We start from the raw sequence: 18,837 nt of genomic DNA, 5'->3' as shown, positions 1-18,837 counted from the left end.
GGGCGTGGCCTCGCTCTATACAAGTGTATGGAGCGAGGTGGCACCGACTGGCGGGGGGTATGTATAACTCATACATACCCTCTGTTACCGTGTCTGAAACCGGTGAATCCCCGCGGAGTGCGTGCGCTGAGGGGATTCATAAGTCTGCAGTCACACAGAGTGACTGCAGATTTATCACTTTTGACCGGACAACCGCTTTAAAAGGGGTTGTCCTGCTTAAAATGAAAAGTGTATTGAGTAAGGCCGTGCCCACTAGATGGGCTCTGCCTGGGAGCATCAATATTGCATACTTGACCACCGTTTCCAGGGCAGACAACAGCGAATCCTCAAAGCGAAAGTGCGTGCGCTGGGAGGGTTCACAAACCTGCAGTCACAGAGTGCCTGCAGACTTTTCGTTTTAGACCGGACAACCCCTATAAGGCAGAAAGATCCACAAACAAGCAACAACTGAATTCAGCTGCAGTTAAGGCCTGGCAAAGCATCACAAAAGGAGGAAACCCAGCGTTTCGTGATGTCCATGGCTTCCAGACTTCAGGCAGTCATTGCCTGCAAAGGATTCTCTACAAAGTATTAAAAATGAACATTTTATTTATGATAAAGTTAATTTGTCCAATTAACATGAAGATTTGGTCACTGCCCAAATACTTCTGGACATAACTGTAGCTGCTCCATTTTAATAAATATAATGGTATGATTATGATAAACTACAGCCCTTCACAGATACAGCATTTTTCTAGAATAAGACTGACATGCCATTGCCATTTGCAGAAAAGCAATATTTCCAACAGAATTTTTAAAAAACTTTAATGCATGTTATCACTAAGGATACAAACTTTCTCTGCAAACCATAATATTTTCATTTGAGTAAATGGAGTCCTGTGTTATTTAATGGTCATACAGGAAACATTACATGTTCACAGTCAGCTACAACCTGAGCTTTATTGTGTTTATTATATTTAATCAGATCATAGAAAAGAGCTCTGATTATGGAAAAGGTGCAATCAAATCGATGTTGGTGGTGACATTCTGTATATTTCTGTCTGTATTAAAGACATGCATATTCTAGATTCAGTCCTTTACCGCCCCCGTTATTTGCTGGTGAAATTAAATGGCCATGTTTCAGGCTGTCATCACTCAGTACCACTCACACAAGTTTTCTTTCTGCCTGATCTCATGGGATCCAACAAAGAACTGCAGCAATTACATCTTTTTTTGGTAAAATGAAAAGAAAACCTGGCGCCATCATTATATTTATACACATTATATGCTGTCCTGAGTATAGCGGCACCAACTTGTTACCGAACAGATCCATTACTATTTATGATGAATGTAATGCATTGTTAGATTATTACATTATGAAAGAAATGTGTTTATCATATTATTTGATTATGGCTTGTTAAACATATTAAATAGGAGATTGTTGATACACCCTAAATATTCAGAAAATTGTACAAACTTGTAAAAGCACTTTTTTCATTCATTTTTAACTTTCCCCAGGACTTTAATTAAGTAGGTCAACAAATCATATTTGTTTTTTTTTAAAAGGTTTGTCACCATGTATGTGATGGAGAATCACTTCTAGCCACAGTAGAAGAATAAATGAGTCTCTGTAGTTCTGTAGATTGCCCTGAAAACCCAGTAATTAAAGATAACCAGTCAGACCTTTTCTATTGGAATCTTGGGTCTCATTTCTGTACATTCACATTCTTCTTTAAATTGTTGTTGGCATAAACCAGTCTGTGTTGTGAGCCCTTTTTCTTGACAGGTAGCACAGCATGCTGTAAGGCCTTCTTCATGGCACGTCAGACATGTCAGGACCAGCTGGCAGCACCGAGGAGTGGAACATAACTTGTACTGGTCCCATGCAATGCCACAGTAACGACAGGCTAAGGAAACAAAAGGACAAAGAAGATTGACAAAGGAATAATACAAATGAGATATAGCATTATTTTGATGGGATATTCCAACTCCACCGGATATGGCATAAATGACCGATAGATGAGATACCTACCCCTGGGATGTGCAGAATAAACTAATTAGTGTAGCGACCTATAAAAGGCAGAAGCTTTATTGGCATGATTTATAAAAACGCATACCTGATAGCTAGGCCATCAACAAACAGGATTTAAAAACAAAAAAAAAAAATCACACACAATTCGGAAACCTTCAACTAGTTATAAAATCAATGGGGTAGTCGCATTTTTCAAAATCATGGTCTCCCGATGCAGTTTGTTAAAAAATAAACTGTGCTTTACTCACCTTCCCAGGGTCCAGCGCTGAGTCTCCACTGCTCCTTCTGATGTCTGATATTGGCTGCAGCGCTGACCTCACATCTACAGCACCGCAGCCAAACAGTTAGCTCAGCGGTCCTGCCTGTGTAGATGGAAAAAGCTCAGAAACCCAGCAGCTTCTCCATGTAGATCCCACATGTAAAACTCTGGCCCGTGGACCAAATCTCTCCCTCAGGGTGATTATATTTGGCCCGCCACACCAGGGATTATGTATGTGGGGGCCATTATTCTGTATGGAGAACTATGTGGGGGCCATTATTCTGTATGGAGAACTATGTGGGGGCCATTATACTGTATGGAGGATTATGTGGGGGCCATTATACTGTATGGAGAACTATGTGGGGGCCATTATTCTGTATGGAGAACTATGTGGGGGCCATTATACTGTATGGAGGATTATGTGGGGGCCATTATACTGTATGGAGAACTATGTGGGGGCCATTATACTGTATGGAGAACTATGTGGGGGCCATTATACTGTATGGAGAACTATGTGGGGGCCATTATACTGTATGGAGAACTATGTGGGGGCCATTATACTGTATGGAGAACTATGTGGGGGCCATTATACCGTATGGAGAACTATGTGGGGGCCCTTATTCTGTATGGAGAAATATGTGGGGGCCATTATTATGTATGGAGAAGTATGTTCTTTTTTATGCTCTTATGTAACATATTATATTATTCCAGTATGCCCCATTTGTGATTAAGTGCTAATTTTATTATAAGATCTATTAGTTAAAATTTACTTTGTTTGTTGACAACCCCTTTATGACTGTTTCCATATGAAAAGTTTCATCTTTATATTTGATAAGTAAAAACTTTCTCAATTGTAGACGTTTTTTTTTAATAAATACCAAGGTTGTCCAAGTTTTTAATTTTGGCCCTCTGTGTATTTGAGTTTGACATCCCGGATATAGATGGAACGCCATTCTCAGAAAACCTGCAGCAGGTCCATGAATCACCGTCTGTACTTGGACTGCAATACACGGATGTGTGAATATGGCCTAATTGTTAGTGTATTTTAAGGCTGAGGTCACACGTTACAGCCACATTGCAGCTGCAGTGTGAATTGTCACTGCAATTTTCTGAAGTCACAGCACAAATGCATTGTTTTTGCCATGATACTTGGAAATCTGGTTCTGAAGAAATTACAGTAAAAACAATGTAATTTTATTGCAATTTTGAACATCACTGCAAAGAAAATGCATTTTGGCAGAAACAACATGTGACTACAGCTAAAATCCTTTTTGTTCACTGTTGGCCAAGCAATGATTGAGAGCTTGCAATAATCTCAAAACATGTCAGCAGCTACCAAACATGCGATATTAATAAATTGTGCTAATAAAGTTCCTGACTTTCTAGATCATTGTGGTTTTAGATTTTCTTAGGATTTGTTCATTTGAAGTGCTCCAGCATGGACGAGAGACACGACCCTGTGAGATGTCACAGCTAGTTATCTTCTCCATCTTAGTTGGTATGTGTTGGGGAATAGGAATCGGGGCAAGAGGTGGGACCCACAGCTATCTGACAATGATGGTATATCCTGTGCTATGCCATAAATATCTGTTACTAAAATCAAAATATATCAAATCTAAAAAAATATTAATTTTGAAAACTTAACAATGATGGCTTATCAGAGAATTCTAAAAGAATGGAATCTTTAGCAACTTTCTTAGAAAGAATTAATCTATTCTTAAAACTTACATGTAGTTTGTACTTAAAGCTAGCCCTGATTACATTTTTATGTAGTTCTGTCATAGCATCACAATTTTGGTAGGATTCACCCCCATACTCATGCCTGGAGTGATTGCTCAAATGTTCTCTAATTTCAGAAATTCATCAAAAATAGATCAGATAGGCTGTATTTTGTGTTATCCAATCCTTGGAAATAAAATGGCGCTTGATAAGTCTGTAGCTACCTATTCTCCAATGTTTCCTAAAATAAGAAAGATAGTCTATATACATGTGAATGAGACGTCTTGTTTTTCCCATTACAAAGCCAAATCTGGAAAGAAGCCAGCTGGATAAAAATATTGAAAAAATGCTGCAATTTGATGAAATATGATAAGATAATGAATTTTACCCATATGATGTAAATGATCAGGAAACTTGTTCTGTCTCATTGCCGTAATTGCCATAAACCCTATATATACTGCTCTTTGATTAAAGTCTACTAGAGCTTAATACTTACTAGATATGATGTCATCATTACTTGATATTGTGAAGCGTCCATCAAACACAAACAGTTTTCCCCGGAAAAACCCATCTGGGAATTGTTCTAGGTATTTATGAATGCCTCCCTTAAGTTGGTATATTTCTTTGCACAAAGCCTATCATAGAAAAAAGATATATACTTCTTAAAGTAGCCTGTTGTAAATAAATAGCAGCATTAAAAAAAAAAAAAAAAAGAACAATATAATATAATAATAATAAAATTAAAAACATAAATGAGCTGCAAAATCCAGTCGCTGTCAGTTTGGGGCCTCTTTAAAATTCCAGAATGGCATTATAATGAATTTTCTAATGTAAAATGTGTGCTAGAATCACTGTCTTCAGGGAAGCCAACTCCCCAGCTACCTCCGTTCAGGCATCAACAATACAGGTGTAATGTGAATTCTCTAAATGGGGCACAGCCAGGTGCTATTAAGATCTCCAGCAACATAGTGAATTACAAGGTCTCCCAGCAGGTTAGCAATGGGAGATTTCTATCACTTCTCTGTACACTTCAAGATGACACACTTTCCTTGTACTAAGCCCTATCTGCTCTTTTAGAAAATAATGGGATAGTGCAGAATGCAAAATGTCTGCACCCATTGCATGACATTTTTTACACCAAACAGCTGGCATAGAGGAATGTCCTACTTTTGAGTCCTAAATTAAAGAGAACCTGTCAGCACGATTTTGTATTGTAAAGTAAAGCCATGGCTGTACTGGCGATGTAATAGAGATTACATTGATACCTTAGGTGTAGAAATCCACTTTGTTGTTTTTCTGTAGTCACCATGTGAAGTTTTCTGGTAATTAGATTTCGGTGCATAGGGGCTGGACTGTACACGGGGTCTTCTACTCCCTGTCTGTGATCCCCCTGGGTCTTCTCCTCACTGTTTCTGATTCCCTTGGATCTTCTCCTCTCTGAGATTTCAAACAGAGGAGACAGGTCATTCATAGACCGGAGGCAGCAGAGGGTCTGGGAATCACAGACAGGGAGGAGCCCCTGTGCACTGAAATCTAATTAGCAGAAAACTTCAAATGTTGATTACAGAAGAACAACAAAGTGGATTTCTTCCCCAAAGGTATCAATGTAATGAGTATTACAGCACCTTTACAGCCTTGTCTTTATAGTATAATATCGTATTGAAGCATTTTTTATAGCTAAATTTGTGTAAATTATGTCTAATGTAGTGTGTGTTAATATACTTACTGATCCCAGTCTTCCCTGATCAACGCTCTGGTCCTCTTCTCACTCACTTGACTGCAGCTTTGAGTCTGGATCACACTGGGGTTTTATAATGCAAGCCTAGGGATTCTTGTTCTGACACTCCATAGACTTACATTGTAAAAGCGACTTCCAACTCGCACTTAAATGCCAGTGTGATCCGAAGAGTCAGAATTGCAGTCACATTAGTGAGAAGAGGACCAGAGCAGCGCTAGAAATCAGGGAAGACAGCGATCAGTAAGTATATTAACACACCTTACACTACATTACATGTGCATGAACACAGGCTTCGCTATTAAAACATTATTGGAAGTGCTTCTTTGAATCAGCAAAGTCAGAAGTGATTATAAAAGCTGGATAAAAACTTAAAAGTTGAAAGAATAATAAAAAATAAATAAATAAAATAAATAAAAAAAGTCACCTTTGACCTGAGATAAGCAGAACCACGTTCACAGCGAATTCCTCCGGTACAGTACATTAACACAGTTTTATCTTTAAAAAAGTCCAGATTTTGATCAACATAGTTTGGGAAGTAGCTGAATTTTCTGATGTCTGGAGCTAGGCAGTTCTGGAACTGTCCCTGAAAAGGAAAACGAGGCATAAGAGTCAGTGATAAAAGTATTATTGGGTATTCATACATACCAGCGGGGCCGGACGGAGACAAAAACGCAGCCCTTGCACATGAATCCCACCATAGCAGTGCGCAATGCAAGGCTCTGCGGATTTTGCTTTATTTTGTTATACTCTGCTTTGACAAACAGCTGTCTGCCAGCGGTAGGCCAAGCGCCCCTGCGTTCTTTATGAGAGAGCTCTCTAGACTCCTCTTTCCTCCTTCAGACTTTTTAACAGCGTCTTATCTCCCAGAGATGAAAAGCCTTCTCGCCACCAATCTTCATCTGTTGCCAGAGAACTGGGAGGCATCATACACATTAAACTGTCGGACAATACTGACAATATTGGCAGGTTTGGCCTACTTTACTGTAATGTGTAGGAGACTGCTGATCCCAGTGATAGGTCACACTGTAGATGTCATGACGTCACCACTGTAGCCTAAAACAAAACACTATCCCAGGTCGCCATCTTGTGACTGACCAGAAGTCAGTGGTAACGGTCACAAGCTCCCAACGCAAGTCTATTATAGCCAGAACGAGGCACTCCTAGACTAGCATTCGGTAGTGACCTCTGGCTCGCTCCAGCAAACACTGGAGTGATCCGCTAGGTCACAAATCTTACATCCAAATATCAAGTTCTGCTGCTGCTTCATTGCACTATAATGTAAGTGTTATAACCCAGGTGTTATTTTGGTTTGCTTTTTTCAACTTGTGTGTCATGTTCTTGCAACCAAATTCACTAACATTATGGAAGGATCTAACGTCAGAATAACGTCATCTTTGGCCGTGTAGCTCCAGATCAATATTATAGACATCCCTGCAGTATGAACCATACAGTGCCATTTATATACAGCATTTACTATGAGCGAATAATTGCAATATACAGCATTTTACATTCATCCCACTATTCCACACAGAACTACTACACTGAGCTAGAAACCATCCACATAACAGCCCACATGCAGGTCCTGTCCAGTGGGTTTTAGATTAATGGGGTATTCTCAAGTTGTCTCTTGACCAGCTCATAGCTCTGCAGTCTCCTTATTTCCTGGTGGATTGGGTGGTGGGCAATCCTCCTTGAGTGACAGTTCTGCTGAGTAGCTTCATTGGCCCACTACACATTAATGGTCAGTGTTTGTTCTGGAGTCTACACTGTTACCATTGTACTTACATATAGAGATAACACTGCATTTCAACAAGCACTGGGCTCACAAAAATGAGAGCTGGGATTAGGAGAATTGCTCTGGAAACTGCAGATGCTGGCTGCCAATGCAGGTGCCAGAGGATTGTGGATTATATACAACTGATAAGAGCCTTGTCAGGGGCTGAGAAGGAGGACAAGGAGATGAGTGAGCTAACCGCTGTATAGAAATAAATGGGCTGGAGAGAGCTAACTGGGATGTTAGAAGTTAATACCTCTCCTGGAATGTAACTACTGCCCATACTTGATCAAGCTCCATGGAAAAAACGCTGCAAACTATGTAAGATAAAAGCTCTCATAGCAAGAGAATGAAAACAGATAAGAAGTTTGCAATTGACATGCTTTTTCTATTTTTATGCTGTTTAATTAACTAAAGCAATGTAATAACTTGAGACTCTCTCTTTAAAGGGAATTGTTCACTACTGGACAACTCTTGTTTAATCAATTCAGGGTTCCAATTAAAATAAAAAACAATGGATACTCACTTCCATAGCGGAAGAGTCTAGTGTTTAGCTACAGATTTCACTATTTTGTCAGAGAGGACGTCCATTCTGCTGAAAAATTGATGAGCTGAAGCTAAACAGTGGCTGCAGTGACTGCAGATCACAGGGATGTGACTGTTCGCCAGATCTGGCAATTGGGGGGAATCCTGATAGTGTGCGTAATGCACACAGTCAGGATTCGCCAGTCTGCAGTCACAGAGTGGCTGTAGGAATTTAACTCAAGCCCAGAAAACCCCTTTAACATTAGGGATTGTGAATGTGCATTTAATATGCTGAGCAAATGATCATGGGCTGACAATGAGATCAAAGGGCCCCGGTGCAAGAATAGTGTATGTGCCCCCTCCTCTCAAAGAGTACATGCATCAGAAAATCACTGCGCACACATCACACAACCACATTATGCATGTTGCAAAAGCACAATGCACACATCGCACAAGCATAGGGCATATGCTCCATAAGAACACATCACACAAGCACACATTCTGTAAGCACGACACATTGTACAAGCACAGGTCACACATCCCACAGTGCTCATGTGATTCAGGTCACATGAATCAAGTTTCATGTTCACTTTATCTTGTTTGGAGCGCTATCGCTGACTTGTGACTGTCTTCTGAAATGTACTCTTTCTTCGGTTTCTTTTTTTTTTTTTAAATAAAGGGATTTTCCACCACATTGTATTAATGATCTATCCTCAGGATAAAGTAGATCATTAATATCAGATTGGTGGGGGCCTAACACATGGCAGTCCCACTGATCAGTTGTCTTCAGTACTGACAGAGGCCAGATGTAAAGTGGGCTCAGAGTGTAACACCACTATTCTGTTACACTGGTTAGTGGCCACTGCTGGGTACAACAGATCAGCTCCTATTAGTCCTGAGTAGTAATGTTCTGCTCAGTCACAGTTTACATCCGGTCTCGGCAGACAGCTCATCAGCGGGGTTCACAGGTGTCGGAATCGCACCAATTGAAATTGATGACTTATCCTTGGGGGGTGTCATCAACATCAGAAGTGGTGAAAATCCCTTTCACACTTGTCTACCAATGTATGGTGACAATACGGAATGTGCGAACAGCCATATTTGTCAAACTGCCCCTCCCTACATGCCCTGGATACTGAGTATACTGTCTAAGCAGAGAAATGGAGCCACGTCTGATTTTTGGCCGAATCATTTGTGTACCATGCATTACACTTGTAATACTTGTGCCCAGTGTGTACACCAGTAGCTTAAATCATGAATGGTTTAGAATTGCTCACATTTTACAGCAACGTCGACATATACAGGGAAAATCACTGTGATTGTTACAAATACATACTATTTTGCTTTCATAAAAATTGCGGCAGTCCAATAAAATTGTGTCCTTTTCTTCTTGTGAGACGGATAAATACTGTTCCACTCTTTTGTGAAATTCCTCTGGGTTAAGATGTGTGGCTAAAGTAATGAAAAAAACAATTGTAAAGTGAGTAAGATTGAAGGCTTGCCGTATTCTGCAGCGGTTTTAAGGTTTTACATTTAGGGATATGGTAGAAAAAACTAAATGTTATGATTATTTAAATCTTTATTATATAGGTTTATATCACATAACCCATTGTAACTGTTATAATCGGATATGTTGTATCTTATGTGTTCACATTCATTTATCTTCATTTTCTATATATTAGAAATTTGGAAAGAAAAAAATAAAAGAAGAGAAGTGAAGACCAAATATTAAAGGATAGCATCATAATCTTGTCAAATCTAGAATAAATCATACCACATGCCAGGGATTAAGTGGTTTTGTAAATAAACTCAAAAGATTTTATCCTCCAAGGTCACACCAACATATCACATAATAGACTTCTTCACATACCTGTTTCTTTATAACTAACTTTCTGTGGATCAACACCCATTGGCACAATTTCATGGAAAACACCAACACGAAGATCGGGAAAACAGTGAGCTCCTCCATCACTTCTCTGAAAAATCCACATAGTCTTGATACATTTCAACTCGGACAAACATTTAAATCCTTAAAGAGGTTGTCCACTACTTCTACATTGATAGCGTATCCTTAGGATAGGTCATCAATGTCTGATTGGCCGGGGTCCAACACCCAGCACCCCCGCCGATCAACTGTTATCAGTGTCGGTGGCCGCCGGCCGGAAGTACTCACTTGCCGAGCTGCTCCGTCTACTTGTAGCAGCTGCTGCAGGGTACTACACATTTGTTCAGACATTGATGACCTATCCTAAGGATATATATAGTTGAAATGAACAACTACAACCACTTATAAAAATTTCTTTATTCGGTATCCATTAAGAAGTTATGAAACTTCTTAATGGATACCGAATAAAGATTTTTTTTTTAAATTTTATAAATGGTTGTACCTGCTTTTTCCTAAGGATAGGTCATCAATGTAAAAGTCGTGGACAACCTCTTTAACAACTGTGCGATTTTTCTTTATGCCTACCTTTATTCCAAGAGCCATAACTTTTTTACTTTTCTGTGGACAAACATATGAGGAAACAACTTGTAGTTTTGAATGGAACCATTCATTTCTCCATACAATGTATTGAAAAAATATACAGGTGCAATGAATTGGTGAAAAAAGTACAATTCTGCTGTAGTTTTTGGGTTTTGTTTTTAACGGCGTTCATTGTAGGTTAGGAATGATCTAAACTCACAAATTCTCCTTAGGAGTACAATTGTGGCTATACCAAACTTGTATAGATTTTTTATTTAAGTGGTGACATTTTTTTTCTAAAGTTTGTAAAAAAAAAAAAAAATAATAATAATTATATATATATGTTCCTGTCACCATTTTCATAGATTCCTAACTTTCTATTTTTCTGCTGTTAGAGTTGTGTAAGGGCTTGTTTTTTTGCATATAAAGCTGCCGGTCTTAAAAACATTTTGGCGTATAAAACCATTTTTGAGTAGATACAACCTTTTGACCACTTTCTGTGGATTTTTTCATTTTTTTTAGGGAGGCATGGTGACCGAAAAACCGCAATTATGGAGTTTGGATTTTTTTTTCTCTTTGTGGCGTTTTCCGTACAGGCTTATTGATTTTATATTTTGATAGACCTAACCTTTACAGACAAAGAGTACCAAATATGTTTATTTTTAACCAGTGAAAAGACGATAGATATATATATATATATATATATATATATATATATATATATATATATATCTCTCTCTATCTATCAGAGTGAATGAAATATTCTCATTGAATACTTTGTTCTGTACATAGTTGAATGTGCTGACAACAAAATCACACAAAAATCAGCAATGAAAATCAAATTTATTAACCAATGGAGGCCTGGATTTGGAGTTACCCCCTAAATTAAAGTGGAAAAACACACTACAGGCTGATCCAACTGTGATGTAATGTCCTTAAAACAAGTCAAAATAAGGCTTAGCATTGTGTGTGGTCTCCACGTGCCTGTATGACCTCTCTACAACGCCTGGGCATGCTCCTGATGAGGTTGCGGAAGGTCTCCTGTGGGATCTCCTCCCAGACCTGGACTAAAGCATCCGCCAACTCCTGGACAGTCTGTGGTGCAACGTGACGTTGGTGGATGGAGCGAGACATGATGTCCCAGATGTGCTCAATCAGATTCAGGTCTGGGGAACAGGCAGGCCAGTCCATAGCTTCAATGCCTTCATCTTGCAGGAACTGCTGACACACTCCAGCCACATGAGGTCTGGCATTGCCCTGCATTAGGAGGAACCCAGGGCCAGCCGCACCAGCATATGGTCTCACAAGGGGTCTGAGGATCTCATTTCGGTACCTAATGGCAGTCAGGCTACCTCTGGCGAGCACATGGAGGGTGTGCGGCCCTCCAAAGAAATGCCACCCCACACCATTACTGACCCACTGCCAAACCGGTCATGCTGAAGGATGTTGCAGGCAGAAGATCGCTCTCCACGGCGTCTCCAGACTCTGTCACGTCTGTCACATGTGCTCAGTGTGAACCTGCTTTCATCTGTGAAGAGCACAGGGTGCCAGTGGCGACTTTGCCAATACTGGTGTTCTGTGGCAAATGCAAAGCGTCCTGCACGGTGTTGGGCTGTGAGCACAACCCCCATCTGTGGATGTCGGGCCCTCATACCACCCTCATGGAGTCGGTTTCTAACCGTTTGTGCAGACACATGCACATTTGTGGCCTGCTGGAGGTCATTTTGCAGGACTCTGGCAGTGCTCCTCCTGTTCCTCCTTGCACAAAGGCGGAGGTAGCGGTCCTGCTGCTGGGTTGTTGCCCTCCTACGGCCCCCTCCACGTCTCTTGGTGTACTGGCCTGTCTCCTGGTAGCGCCTCCAGCCTCTGGACACTACGCTGTCAGACACAGCAAACCTTCTTGCCACAGCTCGCATTGATGTGCCATCCTGGATTAGCTGCACTACCTGAGCAACTTCTGTGGGTTGTAGAGTCCGTCTCATGCTACCACGAGTGTGAAAGCGCAACCAACATTCAAAAGTGACCAAAACATCAGCCAGAAAGCATTGGTACTGAGATGTGGTCTGTGGTCCCCACCTGCAGAACCACTCCTTTATTGAGTGTGTCTTGATAATTGCCAATAATTTCCATCTATTGTCTATTCCATTTGCACAACAGCATGTGAAATTGATTGTCAATCAGTGTTGCTTCCTAAGTGGACAGTTTGATTTCACAGAAGTTTGATTTATTTGGAGTTATATTCTGTTGTTTAAGTGTTCCCTTTATTTTTTTGAGCTTCACATGAATTACCAAAATCGGCAGTCATGGGGGCTTCAGCAGGTTCCTGGCTGCCATTGGTTCCCTGCGATCACGTTGCTGGGAGTGGTCCGGTGTACACATGCCCTGGCAACTCCTCCACTTTAATAAATGCTCAGAGATTGACAGCGGCATCTAATTGGTTATCAGCAGCGATTGGTTCTTAGCTCCTCACATTACTGTTAGGCCACATTCACACATTCAGTATTTGGTCAGTAAGTTACATCGGTATTTGTAAGTCAAAATCAGGAGTGGAACAATCAGAGGAAAAAAGTATAATAGAAACACGTTACCACTTCTGCATTTCACAAATACGGAGGTAAAATATTGACCACATACTGAATGTGGCCTTAGAGGCAGATGGATGTGCAGCAGGCTCAGCTCCTGATCCTGCTCATGGGGCATTGGGGGTTTAACATAAAAATGGAATGGTGTTCAAAGCCGTCCTCTACTACAGATTTTATGCTTCGTTATACAGTAAAATGTATATACAGATTTCTGCTTCATATAGGCAACGCAAAACTTAAATTTTACCTTAAAATCCTCCAGGCACATTTGTTTAAATAAGGGATGCGAGAGCATTGTGTTGATATAAAGCTTGGCAGAAACTTTGCTTCCTCCCACGGTTCCATTGATTCCTTCTGAAGCTATGCGAATCTAAAAAAAAGAACAAAAATTGAACATAGTAAAAAAATGTGAATCATCTTCTGCCATGTGATTCAACAGAGCATCATTTACATTTTCATATCACAGCTTTCTGAGCAGCAGGCAATAAACAACTCAGCTCTGCACTGCCTAGTTATTACAAGCTCCATGATGGAGGAGTGCAGGAGAGTTGAGCTCTGCTAGAAACTAGTTAATGATGTAAAATTACACCGGCAGTTACAGTAATAAAAATGACAGAAGATAAAATCAGTCAGGCAGGGTAAGGCACAGGAGCAGAGAGGGCACAGAAGCATAACTTGTATTCTAAAGGTAGAATACACATTATGTCAGTGGTGGAGGCAGAGCAGAGCTATGCTGGTAGGAAGCTAGCTCTACCAGGAGTAGTGGAACTACAGCATGATGCTTCTAATGGTAACTGGAGGGTAAATACAGAGTGGAAGTCCATGGGCAATGGACCAGAGCAAATGACCTGTCAATCAGCCAAGGGAGGGTGCTGCTAGTTTAGCAGAGGAAATACAGCTTGGAGGTCAGTCTACCAGACCAAACAGAAAATCCAAATAGCGATCGGCACTCCACTCATTGTGGTGCACGTGGAAATGAGTTACATACAGGTGAAGAATTCCCAGCACTCACACGTAACTTGAATCTTGATTCTTTTATTTAGAACCTGCATGAACATTTCATCTATTGAAAGCTCGTGAGGAGCTGAAACGTTCATACAGGTTCTGATTAAAGGAATCAAGATTCAAGTTATGTGTGAGTGCTGGGAATTTTTCACCTATATGTACCAGACAAAACGACCTGTTAAATCAGCCATGGAGGGTTCTACTAGTTCGAGAATATAGTAGAGGCTGAGGAGCTGGAAGTGCATTGTCACGCACCAATGCACTTCCAGACTGAACTTCAAAACAAGATTTCTCCCTGCTGAAACTGCACTTGGTGGCTTATCTTTTAATGGACTACACAGTCATAATAATGGTTTGAGGAAGTAAAAGTTTGACAGGTTCTTTTTATATAGTAATGCAGCCCAGGCTGTAGTAATGCCCATTGTTGCTTTACTGACATGCCAAGAACGGCCTAAGATAGTCAGAATATTTCCTGAAATCCTGATTCCAAGGCATGAACAGTACAGCCAGGTTCACTTGCCTAAGCTTATCTGCATACTCTAAAAGTGCCTGGAGACAAGAGTGGTGCTATGGTACTCTGACTCCTCGCTTTCTGCACTTGCACAATGCTCAGGGGTTTTCTGTTGGACTTTTAGGCTATGTGCACACGGTGCGTTTTTGGTGTGTTTTTTCTGCTCAGATATGGGCCAAAAACGAAATCGTAATCCTTATCCCAGCATTTCCTATGAGAATTTGGAAGATCTGTGCACATGATCAGGAATCTGGCAGGATTTCATGTGCGTTTAACCCCTTCACCCCGAAGTCTGTTTTCATCTTCATGACCAGGCCAATTTTTACAATTCTGACCACTGTCACTTTATGAGGTAATTACTCTGGAACGCTTCAACGGATCCCCCTGATTCTGAGACTGTTTTTTCGTGACATATTGTACTTCATGATAGTTGTAAAAAAATTTTGATATCACTTACGTTTATTTGTGAAAAAAAAAAAAAATGGAAATTTGGGAAAAATTTGTGAAAAGTTTGCAATTTTCAAACTTTTAATTTTTATGCCCTTAAATCAGAGAGATATGCCACACAAAATAGTTCATAAACAACATTTCCCACATGTCTACTTTACATCAGCACAATTTTGGAACCAAATTTTTTTTGTTTCGTTAGTAAGTTAAGGGTTAAAAGTTGACTGGCGATTACAAAATTTTTTTTTTAAAGGACCACATCATATTTGAAGTAACTTTGAGGGGTCTTTATGACAGAAAATACTCGAAAGTGACACCATTTTAAAAACTGCACCCCTCAAAGAGCTCAAAACCACATGCAAGAAGTTTATTAACCCTTCAGGTGCTTCACAGGAATTAATGGAATGTGGAAGAAAAACCTAAACATTTAACTTTTTTTCAAAAAATGTTTTACTTTAGACCCAATTTTTTTTACTTTCGTAAGTTAACAGGAAAAAAATTTGTTGTGCAACTTCTCCTGAACACGCAGATACCCAATATGTGGGGAAAAAACACTTTTTGGGCGCATGGCAGGGCTCGGAAGGGAATGAGAGCCATTTGACTTTTTGAATGTAAAATTGGCTGGCATAATTTACGAAGGCGTATCACATTTGGAGGGCCCCTGATGTGACTAAACAGTGGAAATCTCCACTAGTGACACCATTTTGGAAACTAGACCCCTCAGGGAACTTATCTAGATGTGTGGTGAGCATCATGAACCCCCAGGTGCTTCACAGAAGTTTAAAAAAAAAAACATTTTTCCCGCAAGAATGTTTTTTGCACAAAGTTTTGCATTTTCACAAGGGTAACTGGAGAAAATGGACCCCAGAATTTGTTGTGCAATTTTTCCTGAATAAGCCGATACCCCATATGTGGTCGAAAACTACTTTTGAGGCACAGTGCATAACTCAGAAGGGAAGAAGCGCCATATTGGAGTTCAGATTTTGCGGGACTGGTTTGCGGGTGCCATGTCATATTGGCAGAGCCCCTGAGGTGCCAGATCAGCCGAACCCCACATAAGTGACCCCATTTTACAAACTACACCTCTCAATGAATTCATTTAGGGGTGCAGTGATCATATTGATACCACAGGTGTGTCACAGAATTTTATACCATTGGACAGTGAAGAAAAAATAATGACATTTTTACCACGAAAATTTAGTTTTAGCCCCAGTTTTTACATTTGCACACTGGGAAATGGGTAAAAATGGCACCACATTTTTCCCACAATTTCTGCTGAATGTACAAATACCCCATATGTGACTGTACAGTACTGCTTAACCACACGGCGAGACTTGGGAAGGACAGAGTGCAGATTATCCTAGAATAGTTTGCGGACTTCATATACAGAGCCACTACGTGCTAGAAGAACAGAATCCCCCTTTCAAGTGACCACATTTTGGAAATTATACCCCTTTGTGAATTTATCTACATGTGTAGTGATGATTTTGACTCCATGGGTGTTTTCCAGAAACAAGCAGCAGTGGATGTTGCTAAGTGAAGATTGCAAACTGCCGTTGTAGTGACCAGTACATTGTAGTGCCCAGTACGTTATATCCAGCTTGTTCTTCTGGAGACATGCACCAGTAATTAAGCAGGCTCTCATCCCTACAGGAATGCCAAACATGTGGATGCTAACTGCGGTTTAGGCACACTGGAGTTCAGAAGGGAGGGGGGAATTTGGATTTGGGAGCGCAGAATTCGCTGGATTTCTTTTGGAGGGCGAGGATCCATTTTGTTTTTCCAGAGCCTTTGTGCTACCAGTAACATGGAAGCCCCCTATATTTTCATTAACAGATCACAGACCTGAGTGGGGACTTGCTTTTTTTGTGAATGGAGTTGAAGCTTTTATTGGGAACATTTTACATAACATTTAGGATCACGTTTATCCTGCGCTCTACGCTGAGCACTTATATTGGGGTTTACATCTAAATCTCTGAGTGACGTGATTCAGATTAAATCCTCAAGGGATCCATTCATTACAATGAGGCCGCAGAGTTACTCTGGACTCCGTCTGGCCTCTGTTCAGCGGTGTTCTTTTCAGAAGTGCACAAAACTGTTTCCGACGGCACTTTTATGCGCGTCTAATAAAAAGATGGACACTGCCGGATCATAGACCAGACGGCGTCCACAGTGTCTCTATCTGTCTCACTGTAGGGAATCTTCCACCGGGGGTTCCGTCTGAATCACGTATTTCATGGATTTACACGGGAACCCCGATGTAAGCGCTCAGCGCAGGATAAATGTGAGCCTTCCCATACTGCGATTTTTGGGAGGCAGAAAGAACCAATCAGCAGCAGGTGAAGAATTGGTTTTATTTATTTTTTACGGCATTCCTTGTGCAGTGATTAGACGACTTTATTCTTCAGTTCGGTGCGATTACAGCGATACCAGATTCATATCGGGTTTTTATGATTGACAGCTGTCACACACTAAAAGACGCTTTTTATTGTAAAAACAAGTTTTTGCAGCGCCATATTTTGAGAGCTATAATTTCTCCATATTTCTGCCGACAGTCATGTGAAAGCTTGTTTTTTGCGAGACGAGTTGACGTTTTTCTTGGTACCATTTTCGGGCAAATTACATTTTTGATCGCTTTCTATTACGTTTTTTGGGAGGCAGAATGAACAAAAACCAACAATTCAGGAATTGTATTTTGGGGATTTTTTTATGCCGTTCTGCGTGTGGTAAAATGGATGAGGCAGCTTTATTCTTCAGGTCAGTACGATTACAGCGATACCACATTTATATAGTTTTTTTATGTTTTGCCGCATTACACAATAAAAACTATTTTATAGAAAAAATAATTATTTCGGCATCGCTTTATTCTGAGAGCTGTAACTTTTTTATTTTTCTGCTGACGGAGTTGTATGGCGGCTTGTTTTTTGCAGGACAAGATGACGGTTTCAGCGGTACCATATTTACAGGCTTTTTTTTTTCCCCCACTACACAGATAAATGTATTTATTGGATTAAGATTTTTTCCTTTTTTTGTTCTTTATTTTGTGATTTTTTTTTAAATATTTTGACAATTTTTATTAACTTTTTTTTTACTGTTTCACATTGTCCCACTATGGGACATCATCTTTCTCTGCCCTGATTGCTGATCTAATACTCTAATACATCAGATCAGCATCTGACAGGCAGGGAGGAGGCGTCTCAGCTCCTGCTCTCTGAGCAGACGCTGAGTGGTCACCTTCCTGCAGGACCCTGAAGGACCCCGTGGCGATCTTGGGACCGGAGGTAACTATGGAGACCATCAGCATAACGTGGTTGCATCGCGTTGTGCCGATGGAAGCAGAGAGGGAGCCCACTCCCTCCGCGATGTCGCTGTCACTATTGACAGCGGCATCAGAGGGGTTAAACGCCCGCGATCGGTGCTAGCACCGATCGTGGGCCTTGCTGCGGGGTGTCAGCTGTCACAGAGCTGACACCCGCATGTGATCGCGGCGGCGCTCAGCGTGTTCACTGCGCCGTACATATACTGCTCTTTGCGGGAAAGCAGCTCCCACAGAGCAGTATACATGTACGGTGCATGTCGGGAAGGGGTTTTATATGCAGAATGTCAATTCTTTGTGCGGATTTGCCAGCGTTTTTTCTATACAATGCATTGGAAAAACCACATGGCAAACACGCAGGCAAAAAACGCATGAAAACGCAAAAAAAAAACGCATCAAAAAAGCACGGAATTTCCGCTGCCAAGAGGTGCAGAACCTTGCAGAAACGCTGTACAAATTTCTGAAAGCAAATACTGATCATGCACA

The 18,837-nt window shown here is 40.7% G+C and overlaps 1 protein-coding gene across 2 annotated transcripts in view; it reads right to left on the bottom strand.

The window, feature by feature from the left end:
* Positions 1–274: 274 nt before the first annotated feature.
* TSTD2 (thiosulfate sulfurtransferase like domain containing 2) overlaps positions 275–18,837 on the bottom strand; it is a 31,453-nt gene continuing 12,890 nt past the window's right edge. For both annotated transcript variants that reach the window (XM_073664500.1, XM_073664520.1), the window contains 6 exons: positions 13,320–13,442; positions 9,897–10,002; positions 9,363–9,478; positions 6,152–6,310; positions 4,486–4,624; positions 275–1,886 (listed from right to left, as the gene is read on the bottom strand). In XM_073664500.1, the coding sequence (XP_073520601.1) occupies positions 1,657–1,886; positions 4,486–4,624; positions 6,152–6,310; positions 9,363–9,478; positions 9,897–10,002; positions 13,320–13,442 (873 nt within the window). In that variant the 3' untranslated portion in view covers positions 275–1,656. The remainder of the gene's footprint in view (positions 1,887–4,485; positions 4,625–6,151; positions 6,311–9,362; positions 9,479–9,896; positions 10,003–13,319; positions 13,443–18,837) is intronic.

The sequence above is a fragment of the Phyllobates terribilis genome, unplaced genomic scaffold (genome assembly GCF_046119375.1).
Source record: "Phyllobates terribilis strain yellow unplaced genomic scaffold, ASM4611937v1 Scaffold_1__5_contigs__length_1240528914, whole genome shotgun sequence".
Classification (NCBI taxonomy): domain Eukaryota; kingdom Metazoa; phylum Chordata; class Amphibia; order Anura; family Dendrobatidae; genus Phyllobates; species Phyllobates terribilis.
Note: the sequence above shows the minus strand (reverse complement) of the source record. Positions and strands in the feature narration are given on the sequence as shown.